At 50.8% G+C, this 17,118-nt stretch overlaps 1 protein-coding gene across 2 annotated transcripts in view; it reads left to right on the top strand.

Annotated features, from left to right (window-relative positions):
- PLXNA1 (plexin A1) overlaps window positions 1-15,662 on the top strand; it is a 121,844-nt gene extending 106,182 nt beyond the window's left edge. For both annotated transcript variants that reach the window (XM_075096000.1, XM_075096001.1), the window contains exons 24-32: window positions 78-224; window positions 1,034-1,193; window positions 1,778-1,881; window positions 2,356-2,452; window positions 3,157-3,347; window positions 4,244-4,413; window positions 6,178-6,390; window positions 10,010-10,160; window positions 13,660-15,662. In XM_075096000.1, the coding sequence (XP_074952101.1) occupies window positions 78-224; window positions 1,034-1,193; window positions 1,778-1,881; window positions 2,356-2,452; window positions 3,157-3,347; window positions 4,244-4,413; window positions 6,178-6,390; window positions 10,010-10,160; window positions 13,660-13,755 (1,329 nt within the window). In that variant the 3' untranslated portion in view covers window positions 13,756-15,662. The remainder of the gene's footprint in view (window positions 1-77; window positions 225-1,033; window positions 1,194-1,777; window positions 1,882-2,355; window positions 2,453-3,156; window positions 3,348-4,243; window positions 4,414-6,177; window positions 6,391-10,009; window positions 10,161-13,659) is intronic.
- Window positions 15,663-17,118: the final 1,456 nt, after the last annotated feature.

Raw genomic sequence — 17,118 nt, 5'->3', positions numbered from 1 at the left:
GGTTCTTGAAAGGCAAAGCTGGTGCCTGGCACCTTCTCACCCCTCTCTCTCCCTCTCCTCCATCCCCTGTCCTGCAGGAGTGTGCTGGGGAACCGCTCTTCATGCTCTACTGTGCCATCAAGCAACAGATGGAGAAGGGACCTATTGATGCCATCACAGGAGAGGCTCGCTACTCCCTCAGTGAAGACAAGCTTATCCGGCAGCAGATTGACTACAAAATGCTGGTTAGTGCAAGTGGAAGGCTCACCGGTACTCATATTTGCCAGGACTGCTAGGTCCAGCTATTTAACAAGATCTTGGAGGTACCCAAAGTACTTTGCAAAGAGTGGTTTATCCCTTGTTCTTCTCTCCAGCATCCCTGGGGTGCCTTTTGCCCTGTGTGGTGCCCATCTCAGGTAGGATCAGAAACTAGGCTTTGCATGGTAAGGTTTGTTCTTGCCGTGGAACTGAGAAAGCCAAACATGAACTGAATCCTCTTCCATGCCTCTTCCAGCAAACCCCATGGCCCTGACAGGTATGGGGCCAGAGATGCTGTTGAGCACATGCTACCTGGAAGAGCCAGCCACACATGTTGAGTGGAGATCAAAGTTACAGCCTTGAGATTACTGCAGGAGATACTTCTCTTCCTCCATATGAGCCATCTCCTCTGTCCAGTTGAATGATGAGCCAGGCTTTTCCCCTGGCTGAGACTGCACCTAGTTCTTCACCACCTTGACCTCCACCAGGGTGGGGCCAAGAGGGAAGTGGCTGGGCATCACTCAGCCTAGACAGGTTTTGGTGAGATGGGCATGGTTTGCTGGCCCAGGATTCCTTCACTGACACAGTGCTGCCTTTCTGGGAATGGTTGGAGATTTGAGGGTGGTAGGGAGAAAGGCGGGGCAGGAATGTGCCATGTAGCTGCAACTCTGCAGGGGCCTGGGAGGTGAGAAGATGTGGCCTGTAGACAGCTGTAGCCCCAGGTCCTTGGACCTGCCTTTGCAGCCAGTACATCACAACCTCTCACTTGAGTCTTTTTGCCCCCTGTGCTGTGCAGACCCTTAACTGTGTGAACCCTGAGAATGAGAATGCCCCAGAGATCCCCGTCAAGGTGCTGAACTGCGACACCATCACTCAGGTGAAAGAGAAGCTGCTGGATGCTGTCTACAAGGGGGTGCCCTATTCCCAGCGACCCAAAGCCGGAGACATGGACCTGGGTAAGAGAGAGGCCAAGCACTTCCCTGTGGGGAGCAGGGGTGTGGCTAAAAGCAGAAGTGCTAAAAAAACTGTTCAAGGCAGGAAAATCTGCATCGCCTACAGGAGAGGGGACTTCGCAGGACCAGAGCATTTGTGTTTGTCCAGTCTAATTTTGCTGTGCTGGTGGCACTCACTAACTTTGTGTGGGGACCCCTGGCATGAGAGTGTGGGTCCGGCCAGTGGAGAGGATGGGGACAGGAGCCTCCTTGGCTCTGGCTGTGGTCTGTATTGCAGGCTTGAGGTGACTGAGGTCCAATGAGGCCAGCAATAGTTAAGAACAGTGTTAAAAGACCTGTTCCTAAAGGAGGGGCGAGAAAATGAAGAGGAGTAAAGGAAATGGTTGCCAGGGTTGAACCAATGCTGTCTTTCCTTGAGTACTTAGAAACAGCTTTTGCCCAACACCATATTGATAGTCATCAGTCCTGGGATTCATAAGGTAGGGGGAGGGCTCTTTTGTTGATGCCCAGACTGCACTCTCACCCTTGCCTTGGCTTTGTTCTTGTAACACTCCCTAACCATGAGCTCTTCTCCCTCATGGGGACAGAGTGGCGGCAGGGCAGGATGGCCCGGATCATACTGCAGGATGAAGATGTTACCACAAAGATTGACAATGACTGGAAGAGGCTAAACACCCTGGCCCACTACCAGGTAAGGCTTTCCATGGTGGAAAGCACTGAGCAGTCACCAGCTGCTTTGAGCTTGAACATCTCTTCTCCCTCCTCAGCTTGGTCAGGACCTGGGCTCAGCTCTCCAGACCATGATGCTCATGCAGGGGCATGGCCAGGAAGTCTGCAGTCGCTTCCCTGCCTGGGCCCCATGTTTATGGTCCTTCTGTTCAAGGAAGCAATAAACAGGGCATTTCTAGGACTCACAGAGGCTGTTCCCTGCTTGACCTTACTTTGCCATTTTTTCATGCCAAGGTTTCTGGTGTGTTCCTGTTCTGACCCCTTCCGTGAGCTGTCGCAGAGGTAGATACGTAGGTCTCCTTTGCTGGAGATAGATCTCCCTAGGGTGCGGTGCAGTGTAGCTTCATCCCTCCTGGGCTGGCTTCTCCCTCTTGTGTGGCTGTTCCTCCTGTGCCTCTCCAGTATCGCAGCCTGCTCATGCCATCTCTGCCCCCAGGTGACGGATGGCTCCTCGGTAGCCCTGGTACCCAAGCAGAACTCGGCATACAACATCTCCAACTCCTCCACCTTCACCAAGTCCCTCAGCAGATATGGTGAGTGCACAGGGGCATCCTCTGCTGTGCTGGCAGGGGAGGCAGCACTGGGCTGGGCTTGCAGACCAAGCCACAGGGCAGGTGATTGTAACTGTGGCTGTGTGGCTCATGTGAACAAGGTCCTCCAAACCCCCGGCTCTCCTGCACCATGCTATTTATTCTGGTGTTGGAGAGGGGGCTGATGCCCTCAGAGCCAACTCTCTTTGCAATGTGTCAGACTCAGGGGAGAAAGATGTGTCAGGTGGCTGCTGCGAAGGGATCCCCTCCCTTTTATTCCTCTGAAATCTAATTAAAACAGGCACAGAGGCACTTTGCACTTAAATGAGCAGAGCAAAGGATTCCAGTGAACATGCTGGCAGGTGTACTTCAGCCTTGGTTTGGAAGGGAATAGTGTGGTCAGCTCGGACTGACACAGGAGGGATCTATGATCCTGGTACCTGCGTGCTGGGAGCAGGGCAGACCTCTGCAGGAACCCTTCTATGATGGTCCTGGCTCCTGTACATCAGCCAGGTTTGAACATAGCCCGGCAGGCTCTGAGGATGGTCCCAGCAGAGCTCAGTGATTGCAGAGGCTGGATCCCAAAGCTCCTGCTTCACAGCCATGAGGTGCCCTGAAGCCACAGAGGAGGGAAGGGGGATGGAGGGTCTGGTGGCGAGGTGGAGGTGGGCAGGGTACAAGCATCCCCCTCTGCTTGGTGCTTGCAGAGAGCATGCTGCGGACAGCCAGCAGCCCCGACAGCCTGCGCTCACGGACCCCCATGATCACCCCCGACCTGGAGAGTGGCACCAAGCTCTGGCACCTGGTGAAAAACCATGACCACATGGACCAGCGGGAGGGTGACCGGGGCAGCAAGATGGTCTCCGAAATCTACCTGACCCGCCTGTTAGCCACCAAGGTATGGCCCAGAACTGCTGCCTGGCTTTTTAAATCTGGGTAGGGAAGGGTATGGCTTTTGGTTGTCCAAAAGTGGTAAGCACTGCTTTTTTATTAGTCTTCAGCTTCAGCACAGGAGGACCTACTCTCTTGATCTATTCCCTGAGCTGGAGGTGATGTTTTTATGTGTCAAAACCCTCAGTGAATATCCCTTGAGTGGATTTTCCTATTTGCTTTTTGCACCCTTTGGCGTTTTTACTGTTCCCTGTATCCGTGAGCAGCTGCTGGACTGCAAAGCAGAGATGTCATGGGGCAGGCACTTCACCCCCTTTGGTGTTTGGGATAAAGCTGCAAAATCAGTGATGTGGGAAGGGTAATTACCCAGGGCATTTGACATTGCAGCAAGTTCCCCTTCCCTCAGCACATACAAAACCTTCTGTAGTGCTGAGCAGGTGCTGTGCGTCTGAGATGTCCCTAGAGAGGAGTGGAGGGCTGTGCTGTAGATACTGGCTCAGGATTGCAGAGACTGGGCTCAGCCATCTCCCCTGTGACTTGGCTCCCTGCCTCGTGGGATGAGGGCTTGTTCAGCGATGTCTGTCATCAGGTCTTGGGTACCTTAATGGGACCCAAAAAAGACCATGATATGACATACATTCACTTGGGTTTTGCTCTATATGGTGTTTTTATTTGTATACTTTTAGCGTGCCAGATCATGCAGTGAAGGAGATATCTTGTCACTGCAGTGTCTGTTTCCCAGTATAAACCACTGAGAACAAGTAGGGTTACACAGACTATACTGTGCTTCTCTTCCAGGTGATAGAAATGAAGTTGGTTTAAAGGCCAACCTTTAGTTAAAGGCTCATCTCTCTGCTAGCACCAGGCATTTCTGAGCCACCCTTCCCCCTTTCTCCTCTTCAGGGCACCCTGCAGAAATTCGTGGATGACCTGTTTGAGACCATCTTCAGCACAGCACATCGTGGGAGTGCACTGCCCCTCGCCATCAAATACATGTTTGATTTCCTGGATGAACAAGCTGATAAGCATCAGATCAATGATTACGATGTCAGGCACACCTGGAAGAGTAACTGGTAATGGAGGGGGGCAGTGAACGGGGAGGGGAGTGGAGCTAATGATATCACAGCTAACAATACTTCTAAACCCTCTGACAGTGAGAAGAAATATGTCCCTGGAAATTATCCAGGACAAGAGAGGCCCATATCTTTGTATTTCGGGTGTGGGTAAATCCTTTGCATGCCTTCCTGCAGCAGAAAAAATCCCAGGAATGCAATGCTCCCTCAGCCCTTCCATCCCCAAATCCCAGGCACCACGCTCCCCCTGATGGCTGGAGTTGGCTGAGGACTACAGCAGCTCTGTTCCCATCTCACCTTGAGCAAAGGCCACTCGGGCTTTGTCATCCTCCAGGCTCCTTCGGAGATGCCAGCCCTGGTTCTTGTCTTGACTGCCCTAAAGGTGTTTCCATGCTCCCTCCCATCATTCAGCCAAGTGTGCCCTAACAAAGTCAGCGTAAAGCCCTGTATGCATCCTCCATAAGCTTGCCTGCAGAGCCAGCCCACCGACTCTGCTAATTGCTCCCTGAAAAGCGGGCTGGAGAGGCTGATGAGACCTCCGTAAGTGCTGGGGCCAGGGCTTGAGCAGGCATTGGCTCCTGCTCTGCAGCCCACCCACCCCATGGCATTCTTCCTTTCTGCTGCCTCACTGATTTCATCTCTCTGATCTTGCAGTTACTGGAGACGGGTATGTACGTTCCCGTGTCTGGCATTTGTTAAATGGCAGCCAAATTGCTTTTGTATAGTTCAGTAACTGTTGGCAATTAGCAGGGCAGGAAAAGAAACATTTTTAAATGGAGATGTGAGAGCATGGAAGCGCTTGGAACTGATTTATAACTTGGCTTTCTATATTAAAAGAAGGAGTGAAAGGCAAGGGAGGAAAAAAAAGCCCCGCTCCTCAGGGGCTGGGCATGCAGGCTCCTGCATACTAATGCCTGTGCTTATCTCTGGGCGCTAATTCGATGTGTGGAGCTAATTTCTCAAGGCCATTCCCTTCACAAATGAAATACGTACATGCACCCGGTACCCTCATTAGGAAAGTCCTGGGGAATGAAGTGTGTTTTGTCTAAGATAAAAGCATTTGCTAGGTGTTGGTGTTGAGGGATGAGAGAGCAGAGAGGTTTTCTGATGGGGGGAGACACTGAGATGCTCCAGGGAGAGGAGAGGGGCAGCAGGATTGGGAAATGGAGCCACGGAGAGTGGCACCTGAGTCAGTATGCAGCAAACATCCAGTCGGTGGCTGGCCAGGAGACCTGCTGCCTCTACAGCTGAGAGCTTTATTTCCAGCGTCTGAGGCTGCCTAAATACTCCTCTGGTGTTAAATGTGCTAATGAGTCCCTTGAGGAGTCCAGTTAACCCCCTTCCTCCAACACGAGAGATGTGTGAAATGCCACATGGCGCTGTAGATGGGCTTATTGAGGCGAGAGAAGGGACCAGGCCTGGTTTGACCCACGGACTCAGCAAGGGCTCTTCAGTAAGAGTGGGTCCTTGGAGAAACCGCAGATCTGCACTGCCCTGGTTTACCTTTGGAGATGTTGGCAGTGCTGAGGAATTTCTTCATGGAGAGCCGTAGCCGTGTGGGGGTGGGCGGATGATGTGGTATTGAATTGCGCAGAGGGGAACAGCCGTTTACCCTAGCTTGTTTGCATTCCTGGGAAGCTGGGAAAAGCATCCTGCCCAATTCTGGGTCATGGGTTGCTCCTCCTCTGCAACTGGAGATGCGTGTGTGCTAGTGCCATGTAGAGCTTGGTTCAGGTGCTGACTCCTGTTTCCTTCTTCCCTCAGTCTACCTCTACGTTTTTGGGTGAATGTGATTAAGAACCCCCAGTTTGTGTTCGACATTCACAAGAACAGTATTACTGATGCCTGCCTATCCGTGGTGGCTCAGACATTCATGGACTCCTGCTCAACTTCTGAGCACAAGCTAGGAAAAGACTCTCCCTCCAACAAACTACTGTACGCCAAGGACATCCCCAACTACAAGAGCTGGGTAGAAAGGTGAGTAAACTTGGCAATAGCTCCTTGCGTCACCTGGAGGACTTAACAGTGGATGTGGGTGTGGGGACTTGGGTCATTGGGAGGACTCCTCTTGGCAGCTGTCTGAAGAGGGATCCTATTAACGCTTGTGGAAAGTGGTCCTCTTGTTTGGGAGATGATGCTTTCTTGTGATTGTCTCCTGGAATGAGTTTGCAAAGACTGTTTGACAGAGCCATTTATGACTTGCTTAAGGGGAGCTAAAAGCAATCTCCACTTTTAGGTTGTCTGATGTTTTCTGTTGTAAAAACTTGATCTGTGCTAGGGAATTGCTAACACCTCCCTTGATTACTCTTCAAGAGCAGTGAGAAGTCAGCCTTGGACTAGAGAAGTGCCTTTTTTGTACCATGACAATACATGCAGGTTTTGCTGAAATAGTTGAAAATTACCATTTCCCGTCTCTCATCCATCTGTACATCTTGCCTGGGATCCTGATGAGAGCACATGCTCTGAGGCAGTGCTCAGGCTGCTGTTGCTGTGCCATGGAGCAGAGAGAGGAGCAGGTCCCCTGACTCTTCCTGACACCCTCCGCCTTCACTGTTAGCTGATGAGAGACATCCTTCTGTCCCGCTGAATTAATGCAGTGTTAAAGGTTCAGGGTTTGAATGCTACTGATTGCAAATTGATGCACTCAGGCATAATGTTATGTTTACCTTTATCCTTTTGGGAGAGAAGAGAAACCTGGGAGGTGTCCTCCAAAGCCCTCCAAATAGAGCTACTGTTACCGTATGGAAGAGTGGGACTCAAGCTTAAAAAATGTCAGATTTCTGGTTGCTGATGCAGCTTTCCCCTTGTGTTGATATGCTGTGCTACAGATCATGCTCTTTTTCTTTTTTTTTTTTTTTTTTTTTATTACACTGTGGACCCTTCCCTTTTTCAGCATCTAGACTGGATATAGAATGAACCAAACAGATGATGTCCAGGCAACAATAAGCATCATATTCTCTAGTTTGCAAGCATGGGACTTTGTAGCCCAAATCATCCTTTGGATACTCACTTGTACACAGTTATTTTTGAGGCACCATTGGCATGCCTGGTGCTTTGTGGGCAGGTACAAAGACAAGCTCCTTTCCTCGAGGAAGATAGGGCTTGGATCGGAAGATGCCCCTGAAATATGGTGACTGAGAGGAGAGATAAGCTGCATTGTAATAGGAGAAAGTTCTTTGCAGAGGGCTGTAGGGGGCTTTGGTGTGGGGTCCTGTAGGAAAGTCACAAACTTTGTAAGGTGAATTTCTCTGAGCTTGCCATCTCTATGACAAAAATATTCAGTTCTAAGTGTGTCTGGAGGAAAAAGGTATAAAACCAGTCCAGAGTGAAACATTGGTCTAGACATGCTATGTCCCTGGGGAGGAGTGGCAGATCTGACCAGTGACAGATATTCTGCTATCACATACTGCTGCTGTGGTCCCAGAAGCAGCCAAGCAGGGGGCAGAGCTGCCCTGTGCAGGGCGTGACTGTGTCTCCTACTGCTCCTCTACTGTGGGGATTTACAGTGTAATCGTTTCTGGCTTTTGGCACCGTTACCGTCACAAAGCTTTGCAGAGGCAGGATGGGAGCGATGCGTGGGCAGCTGAGTGGGACTGCTAGTTCCAACAGCAGGTCTGTCGGCTGCCTTGGTTCAGGCACCAGCTGAAAAAAGGGCATCCTGCCAGTCTGAGGCAAGAATAGCACGGTAAAGGGCTTGGGAGATGGAGAGTCTGGGGAAACCCAAGAGGACTGCTGCTGTAATCATGGCTGTGGTAGGTGTCCTCTGGAAATGGTAGGTGTGACTGGGATCTTGGTCCACGAGCTGTGCACACTTGTATTGAAAAATTATGGTTTCCTGCCATCCTTTGCGTCATGGTAAAACCCGGATCATAAAACTGCTGATATTACCTGGACATCTTGTTGTGGCAGCCGCAAAAGCTTTCTTCTTCAGCAGGTCTCCCTTGTACGTTCATTTCCCGTGAGTCCCTCCCCACAGGGGCCTTCATCTATGGGGTTAAAGGGTGGCCAGGAGGATCTCTATGGGTTTTCTTTGCTAATCAAAGCTGGCTGGAACTGAGAATGTTGGGCATATTGTTCCTAATATTCCTCAGTGCAGGTAGAAGTAGTGTCAGCTTTAGGAGATGTCACTCTAGAGATAATCTCTCTAGCAATGTAGCAGATCTCTTGATGCTTGATATAGTCAGAGGTCCTCAGCTCAGACCACTGCTCTCTTGGCAGCATCCAGGAAATCTCTCTCATAACTGTCTGTGTGTGAATGAGCCTCCTTGTAAAAACTGCCCAAGTATTTTATCACTAGCTGAGTTCAGCGCTGTGGGATGGAGTGGATCCTCATATTCATCTCAAGTGGTCTTGCTGCCATCTGCTCCTATCCAAGTGCTTCAGCCGCGTTCCACCTCCGCGTTTGGCTGATGATGCTAATGATGCTAATCACTGTACCAGAAACCTCACTGAGTAGTTTGAGGAGTCACGAGGAGTAAAGCAAACCTGGAAGAGACTGGCACTCTGCATTTCCAGGTGGTGGGAGTGGCCAGGACTCATTTGCTTTTAATAGAGGCCTGTGGACACAGCCCTGGTTTCAAAAAGGACCTCAGTAGCCAGTCTGCTGGTGCATCTGCTTGGTGTAACCCCCCTGCTGCAATGTGACACTGAGGCTTTGATCCTTTTGCATTTTTATGAAGCAGGGTATTCTGTTTTTCTGCTATGATTCTGGACAATGTAAGCCGTGTGGGGGTTTCTCTATATTTGCTGAGCATATCAATGAGGCAGCTGTGGGATGGGACCGCAAATCTCAAGTTGTTCTAGGAAATGTAAGGTAGTATCTTGCTGGTAGCAACCACCAGAGAAGCACAAGGAAGGCAGGAAAGAATCAAGTCATTTGACCCAGGCATGCCCTAAGACATCAGCTACCTCCTCTGCTGCCCAGGATTCTTTGAGTTCACAGATGTGTCTGCAGAACCTCGGTTTTCACTGCAAACAAAAGGTCCCCGAGGTTTTTGGTGAGCGGTAACTTCTGAGCATGGCCAGCGGCAGTCATAGGCTGTGTTGAATGGCTATTGCTGAGGAAGATGTAACCACGCGGGTGTGTATTGCTGCAAGGGCTGGATGTGAACTTGTCTTGCATTCACGCACCAATTATCTAATTGAATGCAAAGGGGCATCTTTGGCTTTAGTGGCATGGTGACCTTAGGAGAATGGTAACAAAGACTTACGTGTTGCTGCAGGCATGGAGGATTCTGGTGGATGCGGTTTAGTGCAAAATGTGCCGATGGGATGGGAAGGAGGAAAATGTGTTGTTTAGGAGAGGGTGGGAAATCCCTCAGAGCAGCAGATCCTGGCTTCCTAGCATGGTGAGCTGCGCTGGGCGTTGCTGCATTGGGAGTGTGTTCCTAATGATGCTCACCGCTCCGCAGAGTGCTCAGAGACCTCTTGATGAGCAGCGGCGTTATAATGGGTGATCGTGGTATGTTGCTGCTTGGAAGGAAGCTGCTCCTCACCTTGCCTCTCCAGAGGCTGTTCTCAGCGAGTGTCGTGGCAGACGCTGGTCCCCTTCTGTCTGTCCCTATTTCTGACCCACTGTTCTGTTTCTCCCTTGCAGATATTATGCAGATATAGCTAAAATGCCAGCAATCAGTGACCAGGACATGAGCGCATACCTAGCGGAGCAGTCGCGGTTACACCTCAGCCAGTTCAACAGTATGAGTGCGCTGCATGAGATCTACTCCTACATCACCAAGTACAAGGATGAGGTAAGACGTGGTGATGGGGAGTCAAGCCTGGGCCGAGAGCTGTGTCCTTTTGCCTGCATTTCTGCAGTCCCCTGCTTTTTCCTATAGACAAACACCCCATAAAATGTGGGAAAGAGCAATGTAGTCTGTGTCTGTGCTTGGGCTGACAGGGAAGGAAAGGTTTGGGAGGGGTGGAGCCAGGTGCTGGTGTAGGCAGCACTTCATTCCCCGTATTTTCTGCCGTGAGTAATGTGGGAAACACCTATTTTTCTACACATTTGGCATGTGAGCTCCACGGGGCTGCAGAGTTCATGGCGTTATCTCAGTGTGCCTCCCCTGTCCACCGCCACCGACCTGGCGCTGCAGCAGTACCAACACCGTGTGATTATATGGGCAGCGTCTGGCTCCTCTCCCTGGGGATGCTAGAGGATGTGGTGGCCTCTTCAGTGCTTGCTTTGTGAAGATAAGTAAGAATGGTTAAAAGCCCCTCTATTGTAATTTATACAAATTAACTACTTAAAGGACTGCTCAAATCCACACCCCACATCTTTTTATTAAAGCAATAAAATATGTAACTACAGTAAAATGTGGATCTATACATACAACATGATAGTATAGGTTTTATTGTCCCAATAAAGGGGATTGACGGTTGTGTTTGAATGGTGGCTTATTTAGGTGACAGAGTGCCGGAACATCTCCTCGCTTGGAAAGATCCAGGAGAACCAGCCTCTCGCCCCACAGCGGGAGGAAACGGGGTCCCCGTCAGACCATGCAGCAAGCTCGGGAGGCATCTCCCAGCGCTTCTTTGAGGTGTGAATTTAGGGAGTCCATAGGCAGGTCATAGCAGACCTGGCCCCTGGGTCTAACGTCAGTGCTGGGACCATGGTGGCCAAAATCCTTGTGGACCTTTGCAAAGCTAGGTGCTTTGCAGGAGTGAGGAAGAGGAGGGCCTGGCATGCCTACAACGTTGGGAGGAAACACTGGTGCTTGGGAAGGTGCTGTGTGGTGGTCACCATGCAGCTCGTGGCCATGTACTGATGACCGTGCTGGTGGAACCTCTGTGCCACTCCCCAAATGACTTGGGATGACACATTCAGGAGGCCTCTGTATCTGATGAGTTGGCCGTGAAGTGTTTTACAGTTGTACAACAGCTCTGTGGCTACCATGAGAGTGGAAGAGGAGCAGTCTGGAGGATCTAGATCTGCTGTGGGGCAGCCATCATCAAGTGCTCACTTCCTCCAGCATAAAAATCCCCCAAGCCTTAAATAAATCCTCCAAGCACTGGGTGAGAAGGGAGGGGACTGTGTGGCATTAATGGGGTGCTCTTTAGGGGCACAGGTCCTCTTCTTGCCCACTAATGGCAGCCTGATGTCTGTTGAGTGTCTTGCTGTCGCCTGCTCTCCTAGCATCACAAGTGTGTTCACAGCTCTCAGGAACTTCTTTTATTATTTGTAATGGGATTAATAAATCGCAGCTGTTCCCTTTGTTTGTTTTCATTCATTAAGCACAATTATATGCAGCCCGATTGCACCCTCTTTGATGCAAAATGGGAGAGAATAATTTTTCCTGTTGTTCAGTGCAATAATATGCTGTCATTGGCTGTGAATGAAAATCATAATTAATTTTCATTTGGGTACTTGCATCTTGGTAATCAGTGGTCGTGGCTCCTTACAGCAGGTGACAAACCTGGGTCTCTGTCTATGCTCAGCACAGGTTTCCTTTGACTTCATTGTTTCCGTGAGGCTGAGATAAAAGAGTAAATGCAGGGACAAGTTGTGAATCTTTTGACACCTCAGCATCCCAGCATATGCTGACTTCTTGGGAGAGGTGGAGGAGGTGGGCAGGGGGAACAGACTCCTCTTCCACTTCTCGGACCGATCTAATGTGGTTCCAGCTCAGCCACCTTTCAGGCATGTGAGGTTTTGATTTCTCCATGAGTGTTGTTATAGCTACTTTATTTCGCGTGTAGCATGACGGCTGACAGTGGCTGTGGAGACGGATGGCAGGGGAGTGTCCCTGGCGGCAGGTTTTGTGGCAGAATCTATAAGATCTTGTGAGTCCAGCTGCAGCCCAGGGTTGTTGCTGCCAGGCAAGGTAAATCAGACGTGCTTGGCTCTCGCTGGTGAATTTTCTCCTCCTCAGGAGCTGATGTCGGTGGCAAGATGCAGCATTCCCCCTTACTTTGGGAAGAGATTCCCCATCTGGCATCTCCTGCTGCCCCGGCAGGCAGGGACCAGCCTGATCCTGTCCCGAAAAAGCCTGGTGGAGAGCCAGAGCCTGTTGGTGGCTGGAGGCTGCTGCATGGCAGCGTGGTGGATGCTGCACAGCACGCGCCGCTCTGCAACCCGCCGGCGCTGCAGCAGCTCTTAATCAAAGGGAGCTGATTCCCCATTAAGAAGTTACCTGTAGGGCTCCTGATGGACTTTGCCTGCCTCCTAGTCAGTCTATTAATTATACAACAGTTTGTTTCCAATTATGCAGCCAATGAAATGGTTAATCAAGTCCCCTTTGACGGATGCCTTGATATTTAATTGCAAAAAATTTGCTCTCTCAACTAGCTCACCCGAGGAGATGAGATTTTTGTCAGGTTTGTTTTTTTAAATCAGCTTTTCTGCTCTGCTGGCATGATGTTAGTGAGGTGAGACTCCTGGATGCTGGGAGGGCAACTGCCCCTTCATTTTACACTTCGTTACTCCCTTCTCCCCACTCTGAGATTTGACCTGTACCCTCCTGCTGCCAGTCCTCCCCGGCCCTGGGGGCATGGCCGCACCCAGCCCAGGGCAGGGGACCCTCCCTTCACCCTGCGATCTGTCATCATGGCCAGGATCTTGTTTAGAGAAAGGGGGTTTCAAGGGAGGAATGCTGTCCTTGGATGTCTGTGGGTACACCCCTTGCACAGGACTGAGGGCTCCCAGTGAGGCAGGCTTTGCTGGTGCATCCATGTGGTGTTGCCCTCCATCGCCCCAGTGGACCCAGTTGTCCACCCTGGGGAGAGATGAGCAGGGTTTTACCACTGGCTGCAGCTGAAGCCTTGTAGATTTTGTCATCTTGTGCTCATGGAACCAGTTCATGGCTTGTTCGTGGTCTCTTAAATGCAGCCCCTGCCTCCCTAGGATGTTATAGGTTTGTTGGAGTCGTGGGTGTGGTGGGAAGGTGTCGTTGTTTTGGTTTTGGGGTTCATCCTTCATTTGACAATGGAGGTTTGTTTTCTTCATTTCCCCACGTGCAAGTTGGCCTCTCGTTAGTATCAAGCTGGTCCCTGGCGTTACTGCAGCCCTTTGGGGGTCCTGGGAGGCTCTGCCTGGGGGGTAGCAGCACTCAGGGCAGCGTCTTCCACCTCATGCCTCCTTTGGCCCTTTCCAGACCCCGTTAGAGATGGGAACGAACATGCGCCCCTTCCCGTGGGGCTACATCCCCATGCCCTGATGCTGTCAATGAGCCAGCACATCCGTGGGCAACAAGGAGCCACTTCAGGTAGGAGGATACCTCCTCACCCTCTCTTCTCCCCTCTCTTCCCCAGATTTTAGCCGCGTTGGAGAAGGATGAGCAGGCCCGGAGGCAGCGGCTGAGGAGTAAGCTGGAGCAGGCAATCGACACAATGGCCTTAAGCAGCTGAGAAGGCGGTGGTGCAGTGCCAGCATCCCGGGCAGCGGAGGTGGCAGGAGGGAGGGCCGGCCAGCAGCAGCCGCGGGCAGAAGAAGACTTTGGGGTTGGGGCCAGCCGGACCCGCGGGAGCCACCACGCCTCTGCACGCTTCCCATGAATGAACAAGGAAACCTCGTGCTTTAGCGGAAAAAACAAACAATCCTGACGACAGCAGCAACATCAATAAAACCCCTGACACACACAAAAACCCCTGATCCAACCGGGATGCAGCAGGGACCTTGCAGAGAGGCGATGCCAGGCAGAGGAGAAGGGGGTTGCCTGCCCCATGGACCCGCTGGGCGTCCCTTGCCTGGGCAGAGCCCCTGAGCCCGCAAGGAAAAGGAGGGTTGGGACCGTGGGGCTTTCCAGGACGGCGTTCGGATGTTGTTGTTACTTTGGTGGAGGGAGGGTGGGTGGGCTCCTATTTTTACTGTATTTGACTTGCTCTCCCCTCCTTCCCCCAGCTGTCCACCCCCTCTCCTCCTCCTTCTCTCTCTTTTTCTGTCTCTTCCCCCTTCTCTCTTTCTCTGGCCTTCTGCCACTAGTGTTAACTGCTATATTTGCACAATTTACACAAGAGAAACAAAATTTTTAATTTAAAGAAAAAAATTATAACAAAAAATGGGAGGGGATAAAAAAAGATTCTAAATTTTTGCAACAAGCTAACAAAAACGGTTTTAAAAAATAAGCTAAAGGACTGATGCTGGGGAGATTTGGGGGTGGGAGCAGTAGCGGGGTGGGCAGGAAAGGGAGGAATCCCTGAGCTTTGATATTTCTTAAAATACGTCCTGTGCCATGTTTTATTTGAATGTTGTTTAGTGTGGGGGGGGCGGGGTGGGGGAGGAAGAAAAAAAAAGGTGGGAGTTTTATTAGCTGAGTAGATGCTCTTATTTAAATGCTGCTGGAGTGTTCTGGAGGTCACGATCAGAGGCGAAAGGAGATCCCAAGGTTGGCTTTTCTTTTCCTGGGGGATCGCTGAGGGATGGTCGGTGTTTTGTTGAGCTCATCCTCGTTTTCCGAAGGTCCAGTGGCTGCAGGGAGGTCCGGGCTGCACTGCCCACCCCTGCCTGTCCCAGGACGATACGGGGTGGAGGACAGCTGCGGAGGCTTGGGGTCTGTCGGGCAGGTTCGTGGAGAGCCAGCGTGGGTTTTTTTTGGCAGATCCCCTGGTGCTGGAGCAGCCTTAATGAAGCCCTTTATTATTTTTTTTCTCCCATCATCTTTTTGTGCTGATGCAGGGGAAGGGACCAGATCCCCAGGGAAAGGGGAGGCAGATCTTCTGCATCTCTTGACCAGGATTCCCCCCCGGCAATCACCGCTGGGTGACCAGCTCACGGGGGGACTGGGATGCTCAGCTACTGTGGGGCTGTTACCCACTCCCCAGCCTGGGAAGCCCAAATGTGTGCAGGACTTTCCACCCAAGATTGACCTTTCTTCCTCTGTCTTTTCTTTCTTTCTTCCCCTTTCTCTCCTTGCTGTCACCCTGTCTCCCCTCTGCCATCTCCGCCCTGCTGGGGCATTCGCTGGAAACCGGAGGTCTCTCCCTTGGCTGCCTACTTTGAAATGTCAGATCCTCGCGGGTTTGTGCTTTGCAGAGATGAAAAGGTGCCAAATGCTGCCCTGAATGGCAGTAGGTGACCAAAAACTTCCAAAAAATTGAGCAAAACCCTTTCCTTTTGTGTACCGAGAGCTCCCATCACTGCCTGGGCCATGGCAGACGGGGTCAAACTCTGCCAGGAGCGGGTGGCTGTTGAAATCCAAGTGGAAAGAAGCCCAGCTGATTTCTGTCCGTTCCCTTAAATTGCAAGTTAAGGAGGGGAGAGGGAGAAATAATGAAGTTTTTAATTAAAAAAAAAAAAATAAAAGCGTGTATATATATATATGTGGTTACAATCTAATTCTCGTGCCCCAGTGGGGTGCTGTATAGTTAACTGAAGGAGAATCGAACCAATATAAATATGAAATTAATTTACACAGCCAGTTAAAACAAAACAACAACTACAAAAAAAGAGATACCAAATGATCTGGAAGAATTTTCCAAGCCTTTCTCACCATGCAGAACAATCGTTTGAAGCCTGCACATCTCTCATTATGTTGTAATTTTGTTTGGTTTTGTTTTGTTTTAATAAGGAGGGAAAGGAGAAGATGCTGATTAAAAAAAGAAAAAAAAACCAAACAAACAAAAAACTCAACCACAACAGCAAAACTATGTTTGAAAAAGAAGTAATAATTGTTTCCCAAACCTACGAACCCTGAGCTGTCGCTGGATTTCTGAGAGCTGTGGGCTGTTGCATGACTGTGCTAGATTTTAGTCTGAGTTGATCTTTTTAAGAAACAGAAGAAAAAAACCATAAAACAAAAAAAACTGCAAGTGTTGAATATTAGAGGTTTGTTTAGACCTGTTATCTATTTTTTTTATTTGAAATTAATTTGTCACTTTCTTGTCCAAAAGAAAAACAAAAACAAAGCAAAAAGAAAGACTTCAGAGGTTCACATCTCAAATGTGGTACTTGGAGAGCCTTAAAGGACAGCTGGGTGCCTGCCCGCCCCGCGCTGGGGCCGCTGCTGGCTGCCAGCATCTCCCTGGGCACTCCCATGGGACAAAATCCCCCCAGGGGCTCCTTTGCAGAACTCGCTGCTGCTGCGATGGGGCGGAGGGGTGCCCACAGCTCCTTTTGGTGCAAGGTTGCCCCAAAGCTGCTTCCTCGTGCTGCTGCCAGCTGGGCGCCATTGGTGGAGGTCCTGGAGATCGCCTGGAGGACGGTGGCTGTGCGTTGGTACTCATTGTGATGCCGTGGAAGGGGAGCGGTTCTTTCGAAGTCTCTCTGAAAGTGGCATGGGTCTTGCCTTTTGCAGTGGTAAGAGCATCTTGGGGGGCTTTGGTGGCCATTGAGGGAGCCAAGCACCTAGTTTTTGTGTGATTAAGAGGGGATGGTGGGACCTTCCCCATTGCTGGTTGAAGAGGATGGAGCGTTGTTTCTAAGAGCATGCCCCTGAAAATTTCCTTGTTGGCAAACAAGGGCTGGAAGCACTGTTAAGAGCAGAGAATTTATTAGCCTGTTGCTTTCCTGACAGCGATGCTAAGGGTGCTCCCTCAGCTGGGCTGGAGGGACAGGTGAGTTTCTTGGCCATGGTGGGCCTGGGTTGGATTTGGGCAGCAGAGAGGTTCCTGGGGGGGTCATGTCAGGCAGGCTGGCAGTGCCATGGTGTGGCTGTGCTCTCTGGGCTCCACTTGCAGCGTACCCCTTGTGCTTTGGCCTGGCTCTTCCCGCCCCATGGTGATGCTGAGAGCCCATGGTGTGGTCCTGGGGATGGGTTCCTGTTGGCTTCCTCC

This window comes from Phalacrocorax aristotelis, chromosome 6, assembly GCF_949628215.1.
Source record: "Phalacrocorax aristotelis chromosome 6, bGulAri2.1, whole genome shotgun sequence".
Lineage (NCBI taxonomy): Eukaryota > Metazoa > Chordata > Aves > Suliformes > Phalacrocoracidae > Phalacrocorax > Phalacrocorax aristotelis.
The sequence above is the reverse complement of the archived record's forward strand: the minus strand, read 5'-3'. Positions and strand labels throughout refer to the sequence as shown.